Raw genomic sequence first — 27,817 nt, forward strand, 5'->3', positions numbered from 1 at the left:
TTACTAATTACCCATGGACTCTAAAACAAAAATGGAATCACTGCAAATATTGGTACAAGTTTGAAGAGAAGACTCCATTATCTGAGCAGAACTGTCAGGGTAACAACCAGTGATTCTTGCTTTAAGAAGTCTTTAGGCTTTCACTGGAAAATGGCTGTGAGATCCAGGTGTCTTCACAAGGAGTTATGTTTGGGAGAGTCAGTTGTCAACTTTTACCTGCAATACGGGATAACTGATTTCACTTGTATTTGAATATACATTTATGCCTGCTATTCTGGAAACTCACAATATAGAAAAATGAAGGGGATGTACTGTAATTCTCTAACTCCAGGACGTGGAAGTGATTCCAGTTTCTTATCCTCTCCTTACTAATCCTTTTGTTTTTATTCTCATATTGGAAATGGGCAGTTTTACTTTGCCACATACATACACCAAACAAAAACACACAAACCAAAAACTCATTGATGAAAGTGAGCTGCCACATCTCCATTTGCATATTTCCTGGTCAAAGTTGGCAGAGACAATCTTTAGGAGTAAAAATAAATAACACTGGGCTGGGCGTGATGGCTCACGCCTGTAATCCCAGCACTTTGGGAGGCAGAGGCAGGCGGATCATGACGTCAGGAAATCGAAACCATCCTGGCTAACACGGTGAAACTCCGTCTCTACCAAAAATATAAAATATTAGCTGGGTGTGGTGGTGGGCGCCTGTAGTCCCAGCTGCTCAGGAGGCTGAGGCAGGAGAATGGCGTGAACCTGGGAGGCGGAGCTTGCAGTGAGCTGAGATCATGCCACTGAATTCCAGCCTGGGTGACAGAGCAAGACTCCGTCTCAAAAAATAAATAAAATAAAATAAATAACACTGGAAGTTAGGTCAATCAGCCTTTTGCCAACTCTTTAGTGTATTTTAAGGATAACTTGACACCTAGATTTAACATACTAATACAGAGTTTGTAGTTCCATATAGGGATCAAGAAACGTATTTTTAAGCATTCCATACTATGTATGTGTGTACATATATATAATATTTAGCACCCTGAATTATTTACTTAGCATATCTATTTAAATTATGACATGCCTCACTGAGCACAACACAGCATTTAAATAATCCACTTCGAATGGTCACCCTTTGTATAGACGTCACATGTTCATACCCGTGTACAAAAGGCTGCCATGAAATACAGATAACAAACACCCGATACAAAAACCTGGTAAAAAAAAAAAAAAAAAAAAAAAAAAAAAAAAAAAAGCTCACACATCCACCCACAGACAGCAACTTAGGAATGTCTAAGACCATCGATCCCTCAATCCCTCAGGCATAATTCATCTCTGCATTTATTTGTTTGCTCATCTGCCACTATGCAGTGCTTGCTTCCTGCTTGAGTCTTGAGATGAAATGCACTGGCAGATAGCAGATGTAGCAATTAATAACCTGTCAGGTCTGATGGATAGAAGAGGAAAAAAGTGTCCTCACACATATCTCCAGCATGGTTTTCTTCCCCATTTCAGGGCGCCCAGGGTCAGGAGACATACTCAGCCTCCCTGGGGAGCCCAAACTGTCTCATTAGCGTCTATCTTTCATGACAGTCTGATGCAGCCTTTGAGATGCTCACTCACCTGCTCTTCTCCCAGAATCCTGAAGTGATGGAGCTCTTTAATCAAGGAGTTGGGACAGCCAGCTGTTGGAAAGAAGAATTAATCACAAAAACGTCATTTTCACTCTGTGTGGTTATATGTTCTTACACACAGTTATGACTATCAACTGCCAGTGTTGCCTTTTGGGAGGACACAGACGTGTACCTGAAAAACACACATCTAACCAACCACAAAAAAAGCCAAACCTTCAAAAGAGCTATGGCCGCTGCCTGGCCTCCAACCGCACCTCTTTAGAAAACAGTTGCATGTGACTCTGGCCAGGCTTTCTCTCCCCTCTGATTATGATCTGGCCTTAGGATGTCATGCCACTCTGGTTCTTAGAAACATGTCCAGCATGTCACTGGTTCCTCATATATAGCCAGGATTCCGCAGGGCCAGAGTAGGGGAGTTGGTGACCACAGGCTCTGACTTATTCATCATGTCCTGTTTGCTCACCATCAAGGCCAGGGGCCTGCTCATTGAGAGGTAAGAGCAAAGGTCGGGTAGCTAGACATCCATTCTTTGGGGGGCTCAGCTGGCGGTTAGTACCTTGCCTGGTTTTGTCAAGAGGCTTTGTGAAGACCTATTAGATCTTGCGTTTGAGTTTGGAAAGGCATCTTACGGAAGGACCAAGAGAGAAGGCCCAGCAGTTCTGGTGCCTATCACTTTCTCGTTCCACCCAATCAATCCAAGCTCCTTCAGACTTTCACCTTTTCCTTCTTCAGTTGTAAAACAAAGTAAGTAAATAGGTAAAAAAAAAATATATATATATATATATATGCACACATACACACACACTTAATTAAAATACATATGTATAAAATATTATATAATTATATTTAATGTATAGATATGAGTTATATATTTTTTAATATAACTCACACATATAAATTATATATGTAAATATATAATTTTATAGAATTATATAATTAATATAAATATTGGCCCAAATATATATATTTATATATAATAATATAACATATATAATAAATATTCTATGTAAAATAAAATACAGTTGACCCTGGAACAACATGGGCTTGAACTTTGTGGGTCCACTTATACACAGATTTTTCTTCTGCCTCAGCTACCCCTGAGACAGCAGGACCAACCCTTCCCCCTCCTCCTCCTCCTCAGCCACTAGCTGTGAAGAGAATGAAGATGAAAACCTTTATGACGATCTGCTTTTACTTAATGGATAGTTAATACATTTTCTCTTCCTGATGATTTTCTTAATAACATTTTCCTTTCTCTATCTTACTTTAAGAATATAGTATATAATACATATGACCTATAAAATATGTGTTCATAGACTATTGATGTTATGGGAAGGGCCTCTAGTCAACAGTAGGTTATTAGTAGTTAAGTTTTGGGTGAATCAAAAGTTCCACATAGTTTTTTGACTTCAGGGATGTTGGTGTTCCTAAGCCTCACATTGTTCAAGGCCCAAATGTATAGATATGTAAAATTTAGGCCAGTATATGCTTAATATCATTTAAAATGTGTTGCATCCCTGTCTTTTCAATAGAACTATTCCTCGATATTAGGTTGTAGTCATTTATACTATTATTTTTTTGAGTCAGGGTCTAACTCCAGGCTGGGGTGCAGTGTGTAATCATGGCTCATTGCAGCCTTGACCTCCTGGCTGAAGGTACCCTCTTGCTTCAGCTTCCTGAGTAGCTGGGACTACAGGTGTGTGTACCACCAAGCCTGGCTAAGTTTTTTTTTTCCCTAATTTTTTGTAGAGATGGGGTCTCACTATGCTGTCCTGGCTGGTCTCAAGCTCCTGGGCTCAATTGACGCTCCCATTTCAGCCTCACAAAGTACTGGAATTATAGGCGTGAGCCACTGTAACTGGCTTATTTATATTATTCTCTCTGGAAACCAAATTGATATAAAAACCTGTTTCTTTGAGATAAGACCTATGGATTATATAATCTGTTGAACTTCCTAGTAAGGAAACTGGATTGTATGCAGGACATATCAACTAAATTATGGAGCCATTTCTCATATTCCTCAGCATTGTGATGTGAGAGTGGTCAGAAGCCCTGAGAGTGTTTGTCTTGGGGAGGGCAAGCTGAGGAATGAGAAAACCTGTATTCACACAGGTGAAGGTGCTCATTGCAATACAGATTAGATCTGTGCATTGTTTCAGAGAGTAGGATTTAAACCAACAGAAGAAAATGGAATAAATTGCCTTATAAGACAGTAACTGCAGGTTTTTCAACACATGCTAAATGAATACTTATGTAGGATATTTTAGAGAGGAATTTTACTGGGTATGATGATGAATTTATGTGTCTACTTGATTGGGCTAAGGGGTGCCCAGATAGCTGATAACATGTTATTTCTGGGTGGGTGTGTGAGAGTGTTTCTGGGAGAGACTGGCATCTGAGTCTGTGGACCAAGAAGATCCACTCTCAGCAATGTAGGCAGGCATCGTCCCATCCACTGAGGGCACTGAGGGCCTGCACAGATCAAGAAGGCAGAGAACGGTGAATGCTCTTTCTCTTCTAGAGCCTTAAAGATCAGATTTCCTGGTTCTCAGGCCTTCTGACTGCAAGACATACACAACTCCCAAACCTGCCACCCCTAGTTGTCAGGCCTTCAGACACAGACTGAATTAGATCAAAGGCTTTCCTGGTTTTCCAGCTTGCAGATGGCGGATTGCGGGACTGCTTGGCCGCCATAATTGTGTGAGCCCTTCCCCCAGTAAATGTCCTCTTGTCTCTTTCTCTTTATAGATCCTATAGACAGAAAGGTCCTGTTTCTTGGGAGAAGCCTGACTAATACACTGAGTTATTTCCAATTCCAAAACTCTATGGTCATGTAAAATGCTGGAACATAGCTTTAGCCTATATTATACAACATTTCATACGTTGAGAAAGTGCTTCATAAATGTTTACTGAGTAGTACAAAAGATTACAAAAATGTGAACAAAATTTAAACACATGTGTAAACAGGTGATGCCACCAAGAAAATAAATAAAAATCCTGGCCAGGCATGGTGGCTCACACCTGTAATCCCAGGACTTTGGGAGGCTGAGGCAGGAGGATCACAAGGTCAGGAGTTTGAGACCAGCCTGGCCAACATGATGAAACACTGTTTCTACTAAAAATACAAAAATTAGTCAGACATGGTGGTGGGCATCTGTAATCCCAGCTACTTGGGAGGCTGAGGCAGGAGAATCGCTTGAACCTGGGAGGCAGAGGTTGTGGTGGGCTGAAATTGTACCAATGCACTCCAGCCTGGGCAACAACAGCAAGACTCTGTCTCAATAAATAAATAAATAAATAAATAACCCAAGTGAATATTTTACTGGAAAACATAATACATTAGCTTTCACAGGCATGTCTGGTACTGTAGAGAAGGAAAACTAGATCCTTCAAGTGAGAAACAGATGCTTGAGCTGAGTGCTTCTCCAACTAGAGGCCACGGAGACTTGCAGGCTGAAGATTCTTTTTGAGAAGTTGTTGATTTTGGGGTTGCTATTCTGATGATTACCTAAACAATAGTAAAAATATATTCTGGATCATTTGACTGGCTTCAGTTCAAACAAAAACTGCTGTGAAATTCAGCCTCAAGTCAGTTCCTGTGCTTTGGATCTCTTTGGGAGCAAGTCATCATAGTTTAGTTTCCTGAAACGAGTGAGAAAAGAGTGGATAGAAGGCAAGGGAGGCTTCCCCTGCCAGTGACGTCCCATGGTCTGGGGCTGAGTGTCCGAAGGGTAGAGTCACAGGAGAAGTTGTGGGGGAAGGGAGGCAGCCCACAGCTCAGGGTCCCGGGCCTGCTGAGATGGAACATTTGAATCTGGGCCAACTCGTCAGGGCCCTGTTCGGATCCCAAGCACTGCTTTAGTGTCAGTAAAATGACAGCCTCTGGCATATTGAATTGATAGAGTCCATCAGAATATTTTGGTCTTGTACTTTCAGTTATATTTAATTGATATGTTTTTACTTGGGCCTTCTAGTTGTATAAGCATAAAGTATTTATAGCTCAGTTTATATCTAGACACATTGAAGACATATTGTCTTAAAAATAATTTCATTCAGCCAGGCGCGGTGGCTCACGCCTGTAATCCCAGCACTTTGGGAGGCAGAGGCAGGCAGATCACGAGGTCAGGAGATTGAGACCGTCGTGGCTAATACAGTGAAACCCCGTCTCTACTAAAAATACAAAAAATTAGCCTGGCGTGGTGGCGGGTGCCTGTAGTCCCAGCTACTCGGGAGGCTGAGGCAGGAGAATGGCGTGAACCCGGCAGGCGGAGCTTGCAGTGAGCCGAGATTGCGCCACTGTGTTCCAGCCTGGGCGACAGAGCGAGATTCCGTCTCAAAAAAAAAAAAAAAAAAAAAAAAAAAAATATATATATATATATATATATATATAACTTCATTCAACCTTGGGTGTTTTGGAGAATTTTTTGTTTCTTTACAAGTGGTCTTTTATGTCACTCAAACTTGAGAAAAATGGCTTTATTTTAATCCTGCATAAAATAAGTAACACAATTTTAAATTAGCTTATCTTCAGAATTTGTATTCTGGCCGTCTCCTAAGATACAAGTGAAAGGACTGATGTTGATGATAGCTCGTATATAAACATCTTTAACAGAAGACTAGATAGTTACTTGAAACACCTGGTAGGTTCAAAAAAACAACAAACAAGACTAGACACAGCATAGACTTCGATGAGAAGAGCTGGAAGGCGTCAAGATATTTAAGAAGACCGTGGACGGCTATCTGCAAACTGTGCTCATCACAGGGACACTAGTGTGGGAAATGGCCAGATATAAACTCAGTGTGAAGATGAGGCTTAAAAATAACAAAACTGGAACTGCAAGACGGGCCCACAGAATGCATTCGCGTAGGGAGACAGGAAAACGTTAGTGGAGGGGGCGGAGGTGGCAGAGAGGAAAAAATGGGCCTGACGAATAAAAACCACAGTACTACTTCTGGATTTGGAGCAATAGAGACCATGTCCGATCCTTCCATGCCCTTTAAGCATCACCTCCCTCACATATGGGTTCTTCTGCATTGATTTTTGGTAAATCTGCGTTGACTCTTAATGACTGCATATTCCTTTATGTAATGAGTATTCCTGATGAAATTCGTGAGTAAGCGCTCACATGATTTTTTTCTTTGGGTGTTTGATGGGTGAAACTGGTATCAAACTCACTGCTTTTCAACTTTTGAGATTCAATTTTTCCTCATTCTGAAAAGTTAAAAAATCATCTCCGGAACTCTGAACTCTTTATTGTATCTCAAAGATTCCCGGCAGCATCTCTGAGACTATAATAGAAGTGTTTGGACATCTATTGGCATTTAAAATATTTGTATATGCCATATTATGTCATCATTTTTCTTAAGCACAAGGTTCTCCTTAAATTGTTATTCTGTCCTTTCTAACATGGGACATATTCTCTTTGCTCAAGAAAACAGGAATCGAGTAGTGTTTTTACCTACTGACACTGTGTTAGCTTTCTTGACAAGAGCCTATTCTTCTCTATCTTTTCCCTCTTTTCTTGTCCTGGACTCCACTTTTAAAGCCCGTCCTGCTGTCCTTGGCAATTTAAAAGAGAATGTCACCTCTTTCCGTGCCATCCTCATGCCGTGCTCACAAGTTTGTGCTCTTCTGTCGTGTTTTTCCTCTAGTTATTAAACCCCTCACTCATCTGTTGCCTGTGTTTTCTAAAAATCTGAGCTCATTGGTGTTCAATGAATACCAGCTTTTTGGTGTTAAAAATGAATAAGACAATTTGTTAAAAAGCATATAAACACAGGATTGAATCTTATTTTAAAGGACAACTGCGAAACTGGGCTCTATATTTCAATTAGTATCTGTAATCAACATTTACTTTCATTCTGTTGCTATACCATAAAGGTCATTTTATCATCTAACCGGGAAGCTCCTCAATGAAAATGCGTCACAAAGTTGTGTAGCATTTCCACAAAGTCACAGACAGCTACTGAGAAAAAGCAACCCCAAACAAAACAAAACAAAACAAATACCTTTGAGAGATTAATGAGCCATAATGTTTTCAGAAAGCTTTTGGTGAATTTCCTCAACAATCATGCTGTAAAGTAGGGAAAACTCATTTGGAAAATATATTCCATTGAGAGGCACTAAAAACCACATGAGTCTTCTATCACTATTTTTCCTTTTAATTTCTTTGCAAATCATCACAGGAGCAATTGTGATATCCCTTGGGTTCCATGGAAAATCGTGAGCACCCAGGCTTGGGATAGAAATGGAAATGGATTTCAGCTCTCTGATGTGCTCCTGGCACTGGCCACATGACACAAATAATCTGCAATTTGCAGATTGCTGCTGTTTGGTGCGAAACGCTTTGAGGATTAATTTCTCTCTCGGCTATAGCTTAGAATCCCTAATGTGGGCTTGACAATTACAGTAACCTTCTATTTCCCCCCTAAGTACAACTTAGAAAAGGAAACCGACTAACGACAAAATGGCATCAAAAATAAATGATGATTCAATGTGATCAAAGACAATGCAGCGAGGCTGAACACTGACCTCTGAGCACAAGCCAGAGAGCATGGGCCACATGTGCAGGCTGGGCTGCAGCAGTGAAGGAATCCAGTGGGCGGCTTGCTACTCCAGCTAAGCCAGGTTGATTAGGGTTGCCATACACTGTGCTGAAGTAGCCATTTCTGAATTAGTCTGAGAGCCAGGCGTTAATAGGATCCACGGAAAACTCACTAAGCTGTCTTGGCAGAGCAATTGCATTCAGTCAGCAGCAGGACTTTATAGAATCAAGTTTAAAGCACTATCGTTTTCATAAATAAAGCCAAGCTTATTTTAATCCTTTCTCTCTGCTGATGGGTTTTTATTTATAAAGGATTATTCATGCATTCTTTCTCCGTAGCCAATACTTGCTGTCTCAAGATATTCCAAGCCATTTAAGGAGAATCTTGAAGATACTCACCTTCCACCTAATAATGTACTTATAGGTATACACATGGGAGAGTAACTTACATGGTTACACAAGGAGATATGGAATAGAATATTTACTGCAACATTTTTGTAATAACAGCAACAACAAAAGGACACATCTAAAAGGACCATCAACAGGAGAAGAGATAAAATCATTCAACAAATAGCCATTGTGCACCCACTTTGTGCCAGCCACTTGGGTCGCAGCCGTGAAAAATTAAAACAGACAAAAATCCCTCATTGGAGCTTGCATTCTAAAGGGGCGAGAGACAATAAAAATAAACTAATAAGTAGGTAAATGATGTAACATTTTGGATGGTCATTAGCACTGTGTGGAAAAGAGAAAATACAACAGTATAAAGGGCAGGGTTGGCTAATGTAAAATTAAGTGTTCATTTCTTATTGAGACCATGACACTGAAGCACAGATTTTTAGGAATTGAGTTAATATGAGTTAGCTAGAGTGAAATGTATCAAAACAGGTAAATCTCAAAATCATAAAGTTGAGAAAAAAGTTGTAATCGTTTACGCACAATGCAATGTCATTTACAGAAAGTTTAGAGAATCTATTAAACAATGTCGATGCACGCAAATATACTAAGAATATAAAATAATGCCTGCAAATGATAAATGACCCTGAAGTATGTATCAAATTCAAGGGAAGAGGAAAGAGGAACAGGACCATAGAAGGGCACTGCTATTCAAATCTGTCTTAAAGTGTATTACAATAATTGTTAAAAAGAAAAGCTAATACTTCTATGATGCTTAGTAGGAACAAAACACTCTTCACAGTGTTATGCGCGTAATTCATTTAATACTCATGACAACCCTATAAGGCAGGTACTATTTTTATCCCCATTTTAAAGATGGCAAAATCAAGGCAGAAAAAGAACTAAACTAATGAAGTCATCAAAGCCAGGTAGTGTGTACATGGACATTGATTATGCTACTTTAAATATGTAACTGGATGTCTGGAACTTTTCATAATAAAAAACTCTAGATGAAAACTTTAAAGTACATCTAAAAATAACCTTGGAAAAGACTGAATAAAAATTCAATAACGTATAGACCTGAGTTTGTGAACATATATGAGCATGAATGTAGTCTGGAGAAGGAAAACCTTCCAATACAACCACTAATTAGTAGACATAACTTATCTGAGTAGTATAGCATGAAACTTTGTAAATTTTGATGCTTTCAGAATGAGGTGAAAGAAGCCATGAAATATTATCTATTCAATTTCTTACTTGTAGATGAGGCAGTTACCAGTCCAGAAGATGCGAAGTATCTTTTAGGAGCTCAGCATAGTGTGTATGAAGCTCAGATAGCTGTGATTTCATAATTTATATTAAAATTGATGCAGATTGGCATTTTCTGGTTTTTTGCAGCTGCTGTATTAATCCAAACATCCTTGCTGGGTCAACTTCTAGTGGCTATGAGACTATCCATCTTCCAATGAGGTGCCAGGGAAGAATCAGTCTCATTGATAATGAGACACAATCAGAAATTTTCATTTCACAAATAATATTATCCTTATTGGCCGGAGGTGAATTCCAAGCAAATATTCATTGATTCTTCATCAAACAACTCTTGAGTGTACACTTACTATGCGTAATGCCAGGGGCCATAGAGAAATCATAAATGAATCAGACAGGGATTCTGCCTTCCTGGAGCTTGCAGAAGAAATAAGACGCACACTAACAAACCAAGTAGATGTAGAAACAGCCAAGTGAGCAGAGAGCAACCAAAGAGGTATAAAAAAAGAAAAAGAGGAGGTGGCTTAGAATCAAAGAGGCCAAAGCCTGGAGTGTTTGAGGAATCCAAGCAGCTGCTTGGCTGCAGATGAGAATTGAAAGCACCTGCATACACACAGCCTACCTACTGGGGCTGAGAACTGAGACCACTGAGACCTAATTATTTGTTCCAGAAAAATTCTGCCCTGGAAGATAAGCTTGTAAAGCAATAAATAACTTCACTGTTTGCTTCAAGAAACTCCTGCAAATAATTTAACCAGACAGTTTGCTCATCTGAGTAGCCATCTCTCTTAACAGGAAATCAGACGGTTCACCTGGGCAATAATAGCTCTTGTATAAGACAACAGTTTGCTTATGAAGGCTTCCTTAGGACTTTGTCTCACTGTGTCCACTGACCCCAAACTACTACGTCATTAATCTGCTCAACTCCAATCAGTTTCCCACCTTGAAAGATCTGCAATAATCGCTTAAGCCCAGATCCCTAGGCTCTATGAACACCCTCCTCTGACCTCTCTTTCCTGTGACACCTCCATGACTGTCCACACGATGGTGTCACTTCCTGCACTAGATCTAATCAGCGCTGCTCTGCAATAGATTTTCTGTGGTCATTTGGGAGATTTGAGACAGAGGACAAGGTAGAACATGCAGTAACAAAAGATGAAAAACACTTCTCATTTTTCTTATTTGTATGTCATTACAATGTCAAAACAACTTAAATATTTTGAATTCTGTGTATATTCTTGGCGCTTTGCCTTCACCTTTGAATTTCATAAAGTTCTTCCTTTGTTATTGACCTATATTTTGAGTGATTGTGATGATACATTTTAGAGGGCAAGTGTTTTCAACATCCAGCATCCCTCAGATCACAAATTTAATTTGGCTGGTCAACACATGAGTGGCCACTGGGAATGGGAGGCTCTCAGAGTGAAAAGGGATCCTTATCCATTATTTTCTTTCTCCTGCTGCTCTCAAAACTTTGTCCTTGGTTGACATCAGAGAAAGGAAAGGGAGGAAGTGAAGGAGATGGAATTTTGTGCTCTCTTTAATGTGTTTTTCCACAGATTATGGTGGTTGGTTGGTTACCTGAGTGAACATGTCAATGTCTAGTTAACGTTGGGGGAAAGAGAATCTGTGGGACTGTCATCCCCCAAGTGGGTGTAACCAAAAAGGGCACTTAGGTTAGGCACATCCCTGTCAGATAAGGCCTAGTTAAATAGGGTCTAGAGGGTCAGCGGGGCACCTAATTATCATGGTTAATGAGGTTTCTTTAGGAGAAAAGAATTCTGAGTTCCAAACAATGTATAGACATGAACATTTATGGAACACTCCCCTGTTTATAAACTGGAAATTTGTGTAATTTATATTTGTACCCTATACTTCGCCATAGAGTGTGCTCTGTAAACTGGCCTTCCTTGTAGGGCATGTTCCTGAATAGGGCATATTCAGGCACTATTAAGTTTGGGAAAATAAATCATATCCAAAACCAGTATTAAATAAATATAAGTCATTGAACTTTAGGAATTCCTTAACGGAGGAATTTCTTAAATGGACACAATTCCTTAAAAATGAGGTAAAGAGAGGGGCTGCGGGTAAAGCGGAGTGGGGCAGGGGAACAGAAAAGAGTTTATAGTTTTACAAGTACTTAATGGTATTTTTTGTTTTTGAATTTTGTATTTTAAATTCATTTCAGTAATTTCCCTTGTCACTTTAGTTCTGTGCATTTGGTTTCTTTTATTCATTTTAGCGTAGGCATAATTGCATTCATTACTGAAAGGCATCTTTCAAATTCTTATAAAAAACAAAACCCATGTAAGCACTCTAAATATTGCCACTTAAGTTCATCACTGCTTTTATATAGCATCCCTGCTTTTATATATTTAGAGTGTATATGCTGGGGTGAGATACATTTGAAAGAGATGATGAAAATAAAACAAAAATCCAATTTAAAAGACAACTAATAGCTTCTATGATGCGGGAAAACCCACACAGCTTTGAGTATATTGTTAATTACACTACGGTTTGATTGCCCAGATCTTTGCATTTTATCACGAGAATTAGTAATTATTCTTTATTTTAATTAGCCAAAATGATGAATCTGAGCACGTCTCATCTGTCAGAGAGTTTTACCAATGAGCTCAAATTTGCTATCCATGTTTTGCAGTGCAGCATCACAAGTGTTCAACCAGGTGCCTCTAAAACACGAGACCTTGAGCCTCGGTATGCGGCTCAGGTGATTGCACCATGGCCCTGGTATAAGCAACTCCAGACAGTTAAATCCAGCCCTTCATCCTGCACACTTACATAAGAAATTCATTTATAGACAATTTTTTTTGTTGTTGTTTGTTTGTTTTTTGACACGGAGTCTCGCTCTGTCACCAGGCTGGAGTGCAGTGGTGCAATCTCGGCTCACTGCAACCTCTGCCTCCCAGGTTCAAGTGATTCTCCTGTCTCAGCCTCCCCAGTAGCTAGGACTACAGGTGCCCTCCACCATGCCAGGCTAATTTTTTTGTATTTTTAGTAAAGACGGGATTTCACCGTGTTAGGACAGGATGGTCTAAATCTCTTGATCTCATGATCCACCCGCCTCGGCCCCTCAAAGTGCTGCGATTACAGGTGTGAGCCACCGCGCCCAGCCCAAAAATTTGTTTTAAGCAAGCACTTATCAACTAGAAAATGAAGCTCAATAGACACGGATATCGTTGGTGTGTCAAAGCTGAAGATTATCCTAGGAAAAACTTTCATCTATCTGTGTTTGTGTATTTACAACTTCCTCTATCATCCAGACACGGTGGCTCACACCTGTAATCCCAGCACTTTGGGAGGCCAAGGCAGATGGATCACCTTAGGTCAGGAGTTTGAGACCAGCCTGGCCAACACAGTGAAATCCTGTCTCTACTAAACACACACACACACACACACACACACACACACACACACAAAATAGCCAGGCGTGGTGGCATGCCCTTGTAATCCCAGCTACTGGGGAGGTTTGAACCTGGGAGGCAGAGGTTGCAGTGAGCCGAGATTGTGCCACTGCACCAGCCTGGGCAACAGAGTGAGACTCTGTCTCAAAAAAAAAAAAAAAAAAGTTTCTCTATGTACCAATTTTTATTTTAAGAACTTTCATAGGCATGAGTAAAGCTACTGCAGTGAAAGAACCTGTCAAAGGTCATTTCACTACTTCTGTGCTGTCCTTTTGGTCTAAGTTCACAAAGTGTTTGTCTCCATTGTATTTGCTGTTTTTGTGTTTGGTTATTTAGTGACTTTAAAAATGTCAATTAACTACCATGCCCAATAAGTACATAAGCAAAAGGAGTTTTTTTGAGAAGTGTTGAGAGAGAAGAGGCCTGGAATCTAAAAACACAGATAATGTGCTGAACGGAAGAAGGTCACGGAAGAGAATATGCTGAAGTCTGAGGTTTGAGTCACTGGACAATCAGAAGCAAAGACTTACTTATGGACAAGGTGAAGGGCGTTGGGCCTATGTCATCAACAGTGAGCAAGAGACAGGAAATAGAATGGAAGAAATGAAGGAAAAATGGAATCGCTGGCCTGAGAATGAACATCAGCAATTGGTGTTGACTCAGAAGGCTGAGATTCTGTTTGAGGACTTAAAGGTGAGGGATGAGAAAGTGGTCCTGCCGAGCTGCTAGTGCAGAGGGTGTGGAAGCCATGCTAAGCTAGTGAGTTCTGACAAGGGCTCCTTTCCTGCTTCAGGTTTTATCACCGACTCAATATTTACTGCGCAGAGAGCTGAGGACACACATTAATGAAACAGTCCACTCTTCACAGTGCTTAGGGCATCCTTCGCTCATACTTCTTTGAACATATCCACTCTCTTGTCTATTTTACATTATAACACCTCCAGATGAGAGGAGGAGTTTTTGACTTAACTTGTTACTCCCCAGCTCACCGTGCCCAGAGCTCCACACATGACTGAATGGTGAATTTGGAATCATTGCTTTCATCTACTGGTTTTTACCAAAGTGTAAAGTGCATTTTCTAAGTGGCTCTCTGGCTCACAGAAAGTAACAGTTTTAAAGGAGATATTTTAAAAGGTAGAATTTCCAATGACAACCCAATTCTTTGGATAATTCGTCTTATTTTATAATAGCAGAAACATTCCTATATGAGAACACCAACTCTTGTTAAAACATTGAGATTACCTTGAAACAATTTAGAGTCTCTAAAGTTGAAAGTTCTTCTTTGAAGATCTATACATTACAATGTTGGGTGCAGCAGATATAATCTGAACTAGGAAAGACTGCATCTGCAGACTGTTATTATTATTATTATTATTATTTTTGAGACAGAGTCTCGCTCTGTTGCCTAGGCTGGAGTGCAGTGGCGCGATCTAGGCTCACTGCAAGCTCCGCCTCCCAGGTTCACGTCATTCTCCTGCCTCAGCCTCCCAAGCAGCTGGGACTACAGGCGCCCGCCACCTCGCCTGGCTAATTGTTTTGTAGTTTTAGTAGAGATGGGGTTTCACCGTGTTAGCCAGGATGGTCTCGATCTGCTGACCTCGTGATCTGCCCGCCTCGGCCTCCCAAAGTTCTGGGATTACAGGTGTGAGCCACCGCGCCTGGCCTGCAGACTATTATTAATTTTATAATAAGGATAAATGAAACCAGACGTTAAGTGTCATAAATGCATGAATTGAGTTCAGAGCTGTCGTCTTATGACTCAGATCCACGTTCACCCAGGTTGGGAAGCTCAATGCTACATCCATGTAGCTGATCCCAGCATAGGCCTGACATAGGAAAAAGACTATGGGAGCCCTTGTGCCAGTGACTACATTCCAACCAGCATCTTTCTAGTGAGATGACCTATTCCAACACACACACACACACACACACACACACACACATTTTGTAAGATCTTGAAAACCATAAACCAAAATAGATCCATGATTTACTGGTTAATTTTTTGATGATAAACTATAGAGCATTACCAAAAAGCCTAAAATGTTTTTCTGTTTGACTTTCATTCCTTACTTTTTTTCTTTCTGGTGATATGATGTCACTCTGAGCACACAGGACATAGGTTATATATAGTTCCTTTAGATTCTCTTTAAAACTTTCAGGAACAATGAAAAATAATATATCGGCTAGGTAGCAGTTAGGACAAATGGTGTTAAGCTGTTCTAAAAAGACAATGTTTAAGCTAAAAAACACATCTTGGGATAAGAAATAAAGAAAATTCAGTTACATAATGGCACTATCAGGGTATAGCATCAAGGCATATGTATTTTTCTCTTCTCTTCTTAGAAGCGTTGGTGTCAGATGATCATTTCCAGGTTTTTTTTTTTCCTATTTAGGAGAAGTTCAGGAAATGCTTAATATTTACAATTCCCTTTTTAAAGGTGTTTTTCAAAATTAAAATAGCTTTGTTTTCATTGCCATTATAAAATATTAAAATAGTTGAGAAAGGTAGAAATTAGCAATTTTACCACCCAGAGACAGTCACCAGTATTTTTTTATGAATCATCTCCTAGATAACTCATTGCATGCCCTTACATCAATACACATAGGATTTTAAAGATGTTGCATCATACTATGCATGACATTCTGTAACTTGTTTTTTCCACCTAATAATAGGAATGGGCATCATTTCATGTCAAATGATACAGACGTACATCATCGTTTTTAATGGCTACGCACCTTTGCAATATCCTTGAGGCGAACCCTAATGATCATATTGGTGTCAGTGAGTCACCTAGACATGCATATTTGCAAACCATTCAGAGGCATTAAATTGGACACACTCCCCAAAGTGCGACTACCACCGGGTTAAAGTATCGTTCCATTGAACATTTCCATCATTCCTGCCAAAACGCTCTTCAGAATTTGTCTACAAACTTAACACCACCAATCACAGTGAGGCCAATGTCCCCCACTTTCCCAGAGTATTAGAGACACAACCCTCCCCTCCTTGGTTGTATGTGTATTCATCTCTTCTTCCTTCCTGAGATGAAGCTTGGCATCACTCCACTCTGAGAGAAATGAGAACAGTTTTTGCATTTCACCTTAATCAGATCAAATTAGGACAGGTGGCAACCCTGCAGGCAACATAATTATGAAAAATGTCTGTGCTCAATACAGCCTGTCCTTCCAGCTTCCCAATCAAATAGGACACCAGAGCCCAACCTTTCTATTTCAGCTGGTGACTCATAGAGCAGTCACCCACATAATTGCTCTGAATATAATGGTGCTGCAAAATCTGAAATTAAACATAATATAAAAAGCACAAAAATCTATTTTGTAAGATTAGTTAATTTAATATAATAATATTTCTTCTATTATAATCTTCATGTGCCAAACTGGGGGGAAAAACCTTATGGCTGGCCTGTTATTAGAAGAAAATCTTTTAACATATCCCCCTTACACTTGCCATCCAAAGGTAAAAAGAAATGATGTTGAGGATTCCCTGGTTTTATTGTAAGAGAGTAGCTGTTGTCCTTCCAATAAAAAGTGTGCAATGAATATCTGTTTAAATAGATTTGAGATAAGCTGAAGCTGGATACAAAACTCCATTATACATCAGGGGGATCCTACACCCAGCTTCATTTAGGGTATTGCTTCTCAGAAGACATCCCGAACACCTCAATAACAAATGTTATATTGAAAATGTGCTCAGTAACAATTGCGGAATGAGTCTCTGTGCAGCGATTTTTCAGCCTGTCAAAATTATACTATCACACCATGGAAACAAATTAAACAGCACAAGCCTGGCTGCCGGGATGGCTGTATTAGCAATGCAGTGCTATTTCATAAGGAATGCATTGCTTCAGATCTGTCAATGAATGTCAACAATGGCTTCTCCATTTGTATGAAGCCCAATTTGTATTTGGAGAAAAACCAAGCAGAACACTTCAGAATCTGGTTCCATTTCTTCCCAACATTTAGATTAAAAGAAAAAAGCCCGGTTATCTAATTTATCTGTAGCCAGCGTTCCTTTTCTAGGGAGGCACTTGGGAGGAAGCCTCAGAGTGTGAGTTAAGCACTAACATTCTCTTTCTGAAGCACACGGGCACCATTAAATGCTTACTGACAGCTCAGAGAAAACACAATCTATGTGCTACACATTGTACAAGAAGGTTTTGTTGATATATTAGATTCATATATGTGAGCTTTGGTTTTCTTGTATTTGTGAAACGTGGCTTAGCTGTGTATTACGGCTTTTTGTGACTAATGAGTGAGTCTTGCTTCAGAAATGATTACAGTTATGTCAGAATAATGTCAAATAATCAGTATTAGTAGATGAGCTCTTAGAAAACAGAAGCCCTCTTTTGCAGATAGATATGTCATACCAAAGAGAAATTAAAACCCAAGACTGTTCTAAACGCCAAATAGAGTCTGCTATATTCACATCTCAAATTTTGTGTATCTAACAATTAAGTTAAATAGTGATTGTCAATTAAATAGCGTTCAAATTGTAGCTCAAACCGAATAAGAATTTCTTGTCCCTGGAGTGGATCTATGTAGACATCAACATTTTAAGACACAAAGGGATGATGAGTTTCAGGCTTTGTTGCAGAAGTTTGGACAGCCGTTTGGCTCTTCCCTAGCAGTCCTGAAGCACATGAAGTAGGTGGTCCTCCTGCCTCTTGCCTTTTTATTTTCTACAGCTGGCTCGATTACAGCCCTGAGGACTTGACACAGCAGAAGACAACCCAGCCAGGCAGCAGGTTCAATACACAACTGAAATCTCACTGACCTCTACATATTTGGCTCCAGTAACCTCTTATGTATGTATTTATTTTTTAAGATCATGTTCTCAGTCTCCATAAGGGTAAATTTGTAAGGAAGAATTTCTTTAATTGTTTTTCCAAACATGCAATTCTGTGCCTCAATCGCTTCTTTTTTTAAAAAAAAGAACAGTTAGGGTGTCACTCTGTCACCCACTGTCGAGATCATAGCTCACTGCAGCCTCAATCTCCTTGGCTCCTAGGAGCAATGCTCCCTCCAGCTTCAGCCTCCAGAGTAGCTAGGACTGCAGGTATCTGCCACCATGCCTGGCTAATTTTTAAATTTTTTATATAGAGACAGGATTTTGCTATGTTGCCCAAGCTGATCTAGAACTCCTGGCTTCAAGTGATCCTCCCACCTCAGCCTCCCACAGCACTGGGATTACAGGCATGAGCTACTGTGCTCAACCTGCACCTTTGGTTTTGTCGCAAAATCCAGGTCAGTGGGACTTGAGTTTTGGTTTTCTCCACTGAGTTCCACGTTCTTGCTCATCTTTACTCCAGCTACCCTAGTGTAGAAATGAAATTACCCCAGTCCTCATGATGCAAGCGCTTATTCTGTGCCAACACCTTAAGCTCCGTTTCTAAATGAGATTTTGTGAAACGAATCAATCAATCAATATTAAAACTCAAGACTAAAATCTGTCGTTGATTTTTGTTCTTCCTACTGCTATTTCCACTGAAAAAAAAATTCTCTTTCATGTGTCCATGGGTAGAATATCCTTGCATTCTTTCTGTTGAAATAGTATGGTTCTAGTATTCACTAGCTAGGAGATATTAAAGAACGGAAGCCATCTTCCTCATTATGTTTTATAACAGAGAAATATAACTCCCCAATTTACATCTAAGTTCGTCTTAATAGTGCCTTATACAAAAAGTCCCTGAAGAATTACAACAGTTGGCCATTCTGCAAAGTGCCAAGGGACTGATTCTGAATCCAGAGCAACAACAACCAATTATGAAGAAATGGTCTCTGTGGCTAGTATGGTCTAGACACTAGCAAGCTACATATAATGAGACTGCTCTCTCCTTTCAAAGGCTGTGATTTAAATTTATAGGTGGGGTCAATGGGTTAATTTTCACTGCCTTGTTTCCACTACACTTACTGCTATTGAGGGGCCTTAAAATAGCTCTGCTATCAGAACTCACTAATCCAAATCAGTTTATAAAAACACTCTCAGATTAACAAATCAATGATACTTACACACCACAAAATTGGTTACCACTTAAAGGCTTTATTCTGACTAGATTTATAGCCTGCATAAATCCCATTCTCATGTAATTTAGATGGAAGACAAGCAAGAGGTATCTCTGCTGTCTACTCACAGCAGTGTAGGCCAAAAAGGAGAGAGATTCTTTATTATTGATGTTTAGCAGCTTGTGTTTAAAAGCTATAAAGAAGATGCAATGAAAATACGATAGATCAATTCCTAAATTTCCAGTATAGTTTACAAAATTTTAAGAGGGATTAAGGATGCTAGTAATTAACTTAAAAATAAGGGCATCATTATATGTCTGTGTAACAGAGATCATTTCAGAAACAAAAAATCAAGATTTTTTTCTTTTCCAACTATAAATAAAGCAATGCCTGTTTCAGATAAACTTCATCTGCCAAATACTTTAATGCTATCCTGAGGTTAAGAATGATAAAATAAGTTTGATCATTCTTATGGTAAAATGAAGGCTATTTAAAGATCAGTTTCATTCTTGCTTTTTTTTAAAAAAACTTTTATTTCTATAAGTTTTTGGGAAACAGGTAGTATCTGGTTACATGAGTAAGTTCTTTAGTGGTGATCTGTGGGATTTTGGTGCACCCATCACCCAAGCAGTATACACCGAACCCAATGTGTAGGCTTTTACCCCTCTCATTCTTGTTTTTTTTAAAGGTGTTTTGAACACATAAAACTCACTGTACCTAATATACTCTGAGCATTGGATTCTAGTAACATCACCTCTTAAGATGTAAAATCTCTTCATTTTAGTCTCTGTTGAGAATTAAAGACTGGTAAAACCAGTAATGTTTTTAGAAGCATATATTGCCGTCTGAACTTGGGATTTCTGATTCAAAATTCAGAGTAAAATTTTAGCTCTTGGGACTGCTACAGAAATATTCTATAAACATTAATAACACCATGTCAATAGAGCGTTAATTAGTAGGATTAAAAATTTACTCTATGGGGGGCTGGGCGCGGTGGCTCATGCCTGTAATCCCAGCACTTTGGGAGGCCGAGGCGGGTGGATCACAAGGTCAGGAGTTCGAGACCAGCCTGGCTAACATGGCAAAACCCCGTCTCTACTAAAAATGCAAAAATTAGCCAGGCGTGGTGGCTCATGCCTATAATCCCAGCTACTTGGGAGGCTGAGGCAGGAGAATTCCCTCAGGAGGAGGCAGGTTGTGGTGAGCCAAAGAGGCGCCACTGCATTCCAGCCCGGGCAACAAGAGCAAAACTCTGTCCCCCCACCCAAAAAAAAAAAAAAATTTACTCTGTGGGTATCAATAATGTATTATTCTAACTCATTCTGTGCCTCATTCAATAAAAGGCTATGAAGTAATTTAAGGATATTTGCAACAAACAAGTTGGTTTGCTGGTGTTGCTCTTGCTTTTTTTAATGAAGGGAAGAGTGGAAAAGGGAAAGTGATGGCAATAAAAGTAAGGGCAAACTGGGAGGTGGGGTTGGACCTCTCGGTGCATACCGTAAAGCCCCATGATACTGATCCATGTGGGCCACCAACTTGGTTCTGAGTTTCCCAGCAATCAGAACAAAGAGGGCACCACAATCCCTAGAAAATACACCCAAAGTGGTTTTTGAGAGGACACCATCATCTCTAGAAAATAAACCCAAAGTGGCTCTTGAGAGAAGGACAGAACTTAATTTTGGCACAAGCCTAGGACTGCCAGATTTAGCAAATAAAAATACAGGACACCCAGTTAAATTTGAGTTTCAGTAAAGTACCAAGTCCTTTTTTTTTAGCCTAAGCCTGACCCAGATATTTTTGTTAACCTGAAATGCAAATGTAACTGGTATCCTCTAGTTTATCTGGCAGCCTTACCAAGCCATAATTCAGAGAGAATATTTGTAACAGAAGGCCATTTGTAGCATGTAGTTTTAGATCTTGGTTTCTTAAGGAATGACTAGAATGAGAAATAGTATATTTCCTAGAAACAAAAGCTTCTAATTTCAACAACATCAGGACATAGTATACGGCATGCCGTCAAGAAACCTGCTACTGAAATACACCAGCAGATCTGAGCAGGAGCAAGCGCTGCAGAAGCCAGGGTAAGGAGGACGCGCAGAGACGCCCCGCTGCTGAGAGCGCCTGTGCTTCAGGGTCCACTGCAGGTCTGCACACCACAAGGTGGGTCACACCTGAGACGCCCGTATTTTAATTCCTTTCTCCCCTAAAGCCCTCAGCTCACTCCACTCTAAGGATTTAGTCGGTGAAAAATAAGATTATACTTCACACAAGGTTCAACCAAACATCATCAAATAAAGCTATTCTAAGAAATGAGGAATATCTGTATTCGATGGTAGAAGTTTGAAAGGAAATACAGATTTTTTTTTTTTTTTTCCTTTCAAAGAGCTTGTTAAATTTGATCTCCCTCTTCAGGTAGATAACTCATGGTCAAAGTTTTCAAAAGTTTCGACATGTAAGAAAGAGGAAAATACATGTAAGGCACACAAAAATCATCTATTTTGTGTATGTAATTCCAAAGGATTTTGCTTCTTTCATGGAATTGCATAGAGATGTTTGTCTTATTTTCAGACACTGATAAGCCATTATCAGTATCATCTTTACCTGTGCACATGTTTTTTGTTGAATTTCCTTTAAAATACAATGAATTGAAAAGGATTAAATTCTTTTTTTTTTTTTTTTTTTTTTTTTTTTTTTGGAGACAGGGTCTTGCTCTGTCACCCAGGCTGGTGTGTAGTGGTGCAATCTCAATCTCAGCTCACTGCAACCTCCACCTCCTTGGCTGAAATGATTTTCCTGCAGCAGTCTCACAAGTAGCTGGGACTACAGGTTCCCGACAGCATGCGCAGCTAATTTTTTTTTTTTTTTTTTTTTTTTTTTTGTATTTTTAGTAGAGACAGGGTTTCACCATGTTGGCCAGGCTTGTTTTGAACTCCTGACCTCAGATGATCCACCCACCTTGGCTTCCCAAAGTGCTGAGATTACAGGCGTGAGCCACTGTGCCTGGGCTAGAGTATTAAATTCTGAAATGCAATTACAATTTTATTTAGGATGTATTTTACATCTAATTAAATAAATATCCTAAAATTAGCTTCACAGTGGAGAAACCTGACGGCCACCACTTTGACCAAGTAATCCAAGTTCATCCCACCAGTAATGGGACAAGCTGACACTGTGTGCCTACTGAGGAGGGTACAACATCCTCCTCCAACACTCTTGCCAAAAATGCATAACTTGGTTGGGTACGGTGGATCACGCCTGTAATCCCACCACTTTGGGAGGCCGAGGTGGGTGGATCAGTTGAGGTCGGGAGTTCGTGACCAGCCTAGCCAACATGGTGAAACCCCATCTCTACTAAAAATACAAAAATTAGCTGGGAGTGGTGGCGCACGCCTGTAATCCCAGAACTTTGGGAGGCTGAGGCGGGCCGATCAGTTGAGGTCAGGAGTTCATGACCGGTCTGGCCAACATAGTGAAACCCCATCTTTACTAAAAATACAAAAATTAGCCAGATGTGGTGGCACACGCCTGTAATCCCAGCTACTCGGGAGGCTGATACAGGAGAATTGCTTGAACCCAGGAGGTGGAGGTTGTGGTGGGCCAAGATCATGCCATTGCACTCCAGCCTGGGTGACAGAGTGAGACTCTGTCTCAAAAAAGAAAAAATTGCATAACTTGAGTCTAAACAGGAGGAAACATTAGACAAACACAAATTGAAGGATAGTCTACAAAATAACTGTCCTGCGCTCATAAAAAATTCCACGGTCATAATAGACTAGACATAATAGTCTAGACAAGAGGGGTCTAAAGAGATGTGGCAACTGGATGCAACATGTGAACCGGGATTTTCTTCTTACTATTAGGTATGTACTGAGGATAAATTTTGAAATTTAAATAAGGTTTGTGTAAAGTATGGCATCAATGCTAATTTCCTGACTTCGATCATTATACTGTGGTTACATAACAGATTACTCCGGTATTGAGAAAACATATTCTGCAATCTTCAGAAGTAAAGGACCATCATGTTGGCAACTTACTCTCAAAGGATTCAGAAAAAAAATATATGCACATATGTACACAGATGGAGACAGGAAGAAACAAATGTGGTCAGTGTCAGCATGTGGGTATCTAGTTGAAGAATGTATGAAAAATTCTTTCTCTTGCACCTTTTCTCATGAGTCTAAAATTATGTCAAAATTAGAAAGTTCAAAGAAAAAGACATTTCCTTTGGTAAAAAAAAAGTCACTCGGTATCACTAGGGGAGGCATCCACTTTGTTTTAAAGCTTACTGGGCCTGAAGGAAATGACACTCGAACAGCACAGCCAGCTATAGCTATAGCACAGAAAACCACCTCCACCCTCTCCCACAGGAGGGCTCCCCGGCTAGAGTTTTCTGAATACTTACTGGATAGTTCAATGTTGTTTTTTTTGTTTGTTTTGTTTAGCTTTGCCTTGTTTTTTGTTTTTTACAGCTGAGAAAATTTGAGTTTCTACAACATCCACAGACAATCTGGACCATAATCAAGTCAGTGCAGTCTAAAGCAATGTTTCAAATATCCGAAGGTAAGGCCAGTTCTTTATTTTTTGATTGCTACTGAAACTAATTGAACAGTGTTACGAATGGAGTCAAATGATGTGCTTAATCAACTGAATATCCAATAATTCTGTACAGCCTATTCTATGTTATTTTTCTCTAACTATAAGATATTCTAATGGAGAACAAGGAAAGGAATAATGCCATTTTTATGCGGCCCTTTAGAAGACAAGGTAAACTCATCTTTTCTAACAGGATATCGAATATGCATTTTTTTTTAAGAATCCAAGCCTTGCCTGTATGGTTGTCCCTTGGCGTCCAAGGAGTATTGATTCCACTACTCCTTTGGGATGCCAAAGTGACAATTGCTCAAGTCTCTGATATACAATGATGTAGTATTTCTATATAACCTATGCACATCCTCCCATATACTTAAAATCATCCCTAGATTATGTATATCTAATACAAAGTCAATGCTATGTAAATAGTTGTTACATTGCAATTTTATTTGTATTATTTTTATTGTTGTGTTATTTTTTATGTTCATTTTTTCCAAATATTTTCTATCTGCAGTTGGGTGACTCCTCGGATGTGGAACCCATAGATACAGGGGGTTGACAGACACTAGGTTGAGGTAATGCTTCATGATTGTTGAATGTAGGATTTTGGATATGCAGAAACGAATTTCTACCTTAAAGACTGAGGAGCAAAATATAAGGAGACAATGCATTAAGCCCATCTGTTAATTTTGATTAGTTTTAATATACTCTTTAATATACTCTTCTGTTTATATAATGTGGGGCTAGTAGACGAAAGAATATCAATATCATCTGATGATATTAATGTTCTGATTATGCCTATATTCCTTCTACAAATATATATGGCACAAAATCCAAATGCCAGGAACTGGTCTAGATAAGAGGAACACAGACGATTAGACACAGTTCCTATGCTCAGGGGATTTACACTCCACTAGATGATACTTAAGTACACAAACTAAAGAGAGAAAACCCTAAGGGCTATGGAGAAAGATGAAGCAGGGAAACTGTTGGAGGGAGAGGGAGGATCTGGAACATCAGCAAAGTCTTCACTAGGGAGGTCCCTTGTGCAGAGCAAGGGACAGCCAGGACCAGCACTAGGAGGACGAGGGAACACAAGCAGAGCAGACAGGTCTGCGGGCCAGGGTGCCGCCAGGATAGGAGGGCTGGCGGGAGAGGCAGGCGGTCACCGCGGGACCTGAAGGAAATGACTCCTGGCCAGGGGTCAGATCGTGATGGTCTCAAGGGTTGAAGTTTAATTCCAAGAGTAGGGAGAAGGCACTGGAGGACTTGCACATGGTAGTGATGTCATAGCCTTCATATTTTAGAAGGCATTCTACATTGTAATAATGTTAGATTTACAGAAGAGTTGTAACGACTGCACAGAGCGTCCTCAGATGCGCTGCACCCCATGTCCGCTGCTGTTAACATCCTACATAACCAGGCCATCTTCCCATAATCCTCTATGTTTAAAAGGTGATCTGTCCCCTTACTGTATAGAAAATAATTACGAACTAATAATAATGACAATCATTATGAACTAATAACATCGCATGTCAACTGCATCCCAGGAGCTGTTCCGAGTGCTTCGCATGGATCACCTCATTAGTCCTTACGGGCTGCTTTGAGTGTGAGGGCAGGGCTATTGATATTTTCATTATCCCCATTTAATGGATGAGGACAGTGAGGCAGGGAAAGGTGCATAAACCTGCCCAGTGTCACAAAACTAATATATGGTGAGGCTGGTTTCAAGCTAATATTGGCCAATCCCCAACCCTGAACTCTGGAATAGTCTGGGGGAGCAAAACGAGATCCAGGGAGCCCAGTTAGGAGGCTCTGGCTGTGGCCTGTGGTCAGCAGTGCAGCGGTCAGGTGGGAGGTGATGGCACCTGGGGGCTGGAAGGTGAGGCCAGCAGGTCTTGCTGGTGGGCTGCCCTGTGGAGCAGACAAAGGAAAAGGAGGCAGGGGTTGCGCTGCCACTTTTATCCTGAGGAACCGGCTGGACAGTGGTGCCTTCTACTGAGAGTAGGAAGACTGGGGAAGAGCGAGAGAGGGCTCGAGGAGTTCTGCTTCGGATGCCACATTGGCAAAGTTTATAAATTATCCAGTTGTAGCCAAGAGAAGAAGGTGAGTGTTTGGAGAGTAGAGAGTGACACACCAAGTCATGATGCTCAGGGGTCAAATAGGTGGAGGTGATAGAATTGACTCCTGGAGGCCAGGTGCAGTGGCTCATGCCTGTAATCCCAGCACTTTGGGAGGCTGAGGTGGGAAGATCACGAGGTCAGGAGTTTGAGACCAGCCTGGCCAACATAGTGAAACCCCATCTCTACTAAAAAAAAAAACCCAGCAGGGTGTGGTGGCGCATGCCTGTAATCCCAGCTACTTGAGAAGCTGAGGCAGGAGAATCACTTGAACCCTGGAGGCAGAGGTTGCAGTGAGCCAAGACCATTCTACTGCACTCCAGCCTGGGTGACAGAGCAAGACTCCGTCTCAAAAAAACAAACAAAAAAAGAATTGACTGCTGGACTTCATGCCAAATCTATTTACAAATCAATTTAACACTCTTCAAGATGTAGAAATCAACAAAAATTGGTTCATCAATTTTCTGTCCTCAGCCTGTCTCCTCTTCCTCCCAGATCCCCATCCCAGCTCTGTCTTATGAGAGAAACAAGGAAAGAGAGAAGGAAGGAAAGAAAGAGGGGAAGAGGCTGTGGGCAAGATGGAAGAAGACATCAAGAAACCCAAAGGCAAAGAAAATGATGGCTTTCAAGAAGAGTGGCAGGCCACACCTCTTCCCTTTGAACAACAAATTCATCTCACTTCTTTCCACCATCAAGACACCCATAGGACACAATAATATATTTTCTCTCAGATTTTTGTTAGAATTCAGTCAAACTGTCTGCTTTAGAATTTATTATCTCATGACGTGAGCCTCTCATTACAGGGTCACATATTTGATTTATGACATCACCAGTTAAGTTGTTTCTAGTATAACACTTACACAGTTAAAATATATAAATATTTTTACATAGAAGTTATGAAATTTCAAGTTGACTGAATAACTTGAACAACTAAAAACACTGGTTTTTTTATATTTGAAAATGTAACTACATGTGCAAGAAAATTATAGCTAATAAAATAATAGTGAAGAAAAGAAAAAAATAAGTGAAACAAGAAAATAAGGAAACAAGTGGATTACAAAATTATACATTCTAGAGAGGAAAAACGTCAAAATCAGATAGCCAGAAGCAGGGATACCTAAACGAACATGGATCAATACAAGTTCTTCAACTACATGAGCACTGGTTGGGGGATCCCCAAGAAAGCAAAATCCAGTGGAAAATATGACTGTATTGGGTGGGTACCCTTTGTGCTATTCAAAAGGACAAACAATGCCGTGAGAAATCTAAACCTACAATGTAATTGTTGACTCCATATTGTGACTACAAAGTAGTGACAAAATAATTATATACTTGTTTCTATTGTGTGTCAGATAAAACAGCACAAATTCTTGCACCCATGTATTACAAGAACATCAAAGAACATGTTGTTAGTGTTCAAATAAGGCAAAAACTTGAGAGGGAAGTTTTTCTGGTAATCTCTCACATTCAACAAACCACCGACAAAAAGATACTCCAAAGGAACCCATAGTGTGGGGCGAGATGTAGGAATTTCGTACACACAGACAAGAGGCAGGGGAGCTATGTTATTCAAGCTCAAGAAAAGTATGAAAGGAAAGGGTTCTGTTATGCCACTGGGTTTTATCTGCTTTCCCATTGTTGTGCTACAAACCACCCCTTACTTTTTATTCTTTTCACAATCTCTTTCCACGCAGACACTCCATGTGGTTAGCTTGGACTTCCTGACAACATGGTGGCCTCAATGTATCTGGATTTCTCATATGAAAGCCCAGGACTCTTCACGAAGGCCAAGACGGAAGCTGACAGTCATGTCAAGAGCTAGGCCTGGC

General features: G+C 40.1%; 1 protein-coding gene across 4 annotated transcripts in view; it reads right to left on the reverse strand.

Annotated features, from left to right (window-relative positions):
- The window catches only part of PRKN (parkin RBR E3 ubiquitin protein ligase), a 1,390,885-nt gene that overhangs the window by 221,165 nt on the left and 1,141,903 nt on the right, over positions 1–27,817 (reverse strand). For all 4 annotated transcript variants that reach the window (XM_034963207.3, XM_034963209.3, XM_055114294.2 and 1 more), the window contains one exon: positions 1,618–1,679. In XM_034963207.3, the coding sequence (XP_034819098.1) occupies positions 1,618–1,679 (62 nt within the window). The remainder of the gene's footprint in view (positions 1–1,617; positions 1,680–27,817) is intronic.

Source organism: Pan paniscus, chromosome 5, assembly GCF_029289425.2.
Source record: "Pan paniscus chromosome 5, NHGRI_mPanPan1-v2.0_pri, whole genome shotgun sequence".
Classification (NCBI taxonomy): domain Eukaryota; kingdom Metazoa; phylum Chordata; class Mammalia; order Primates; family Hominidae; genus Pan; species Pan paniscus.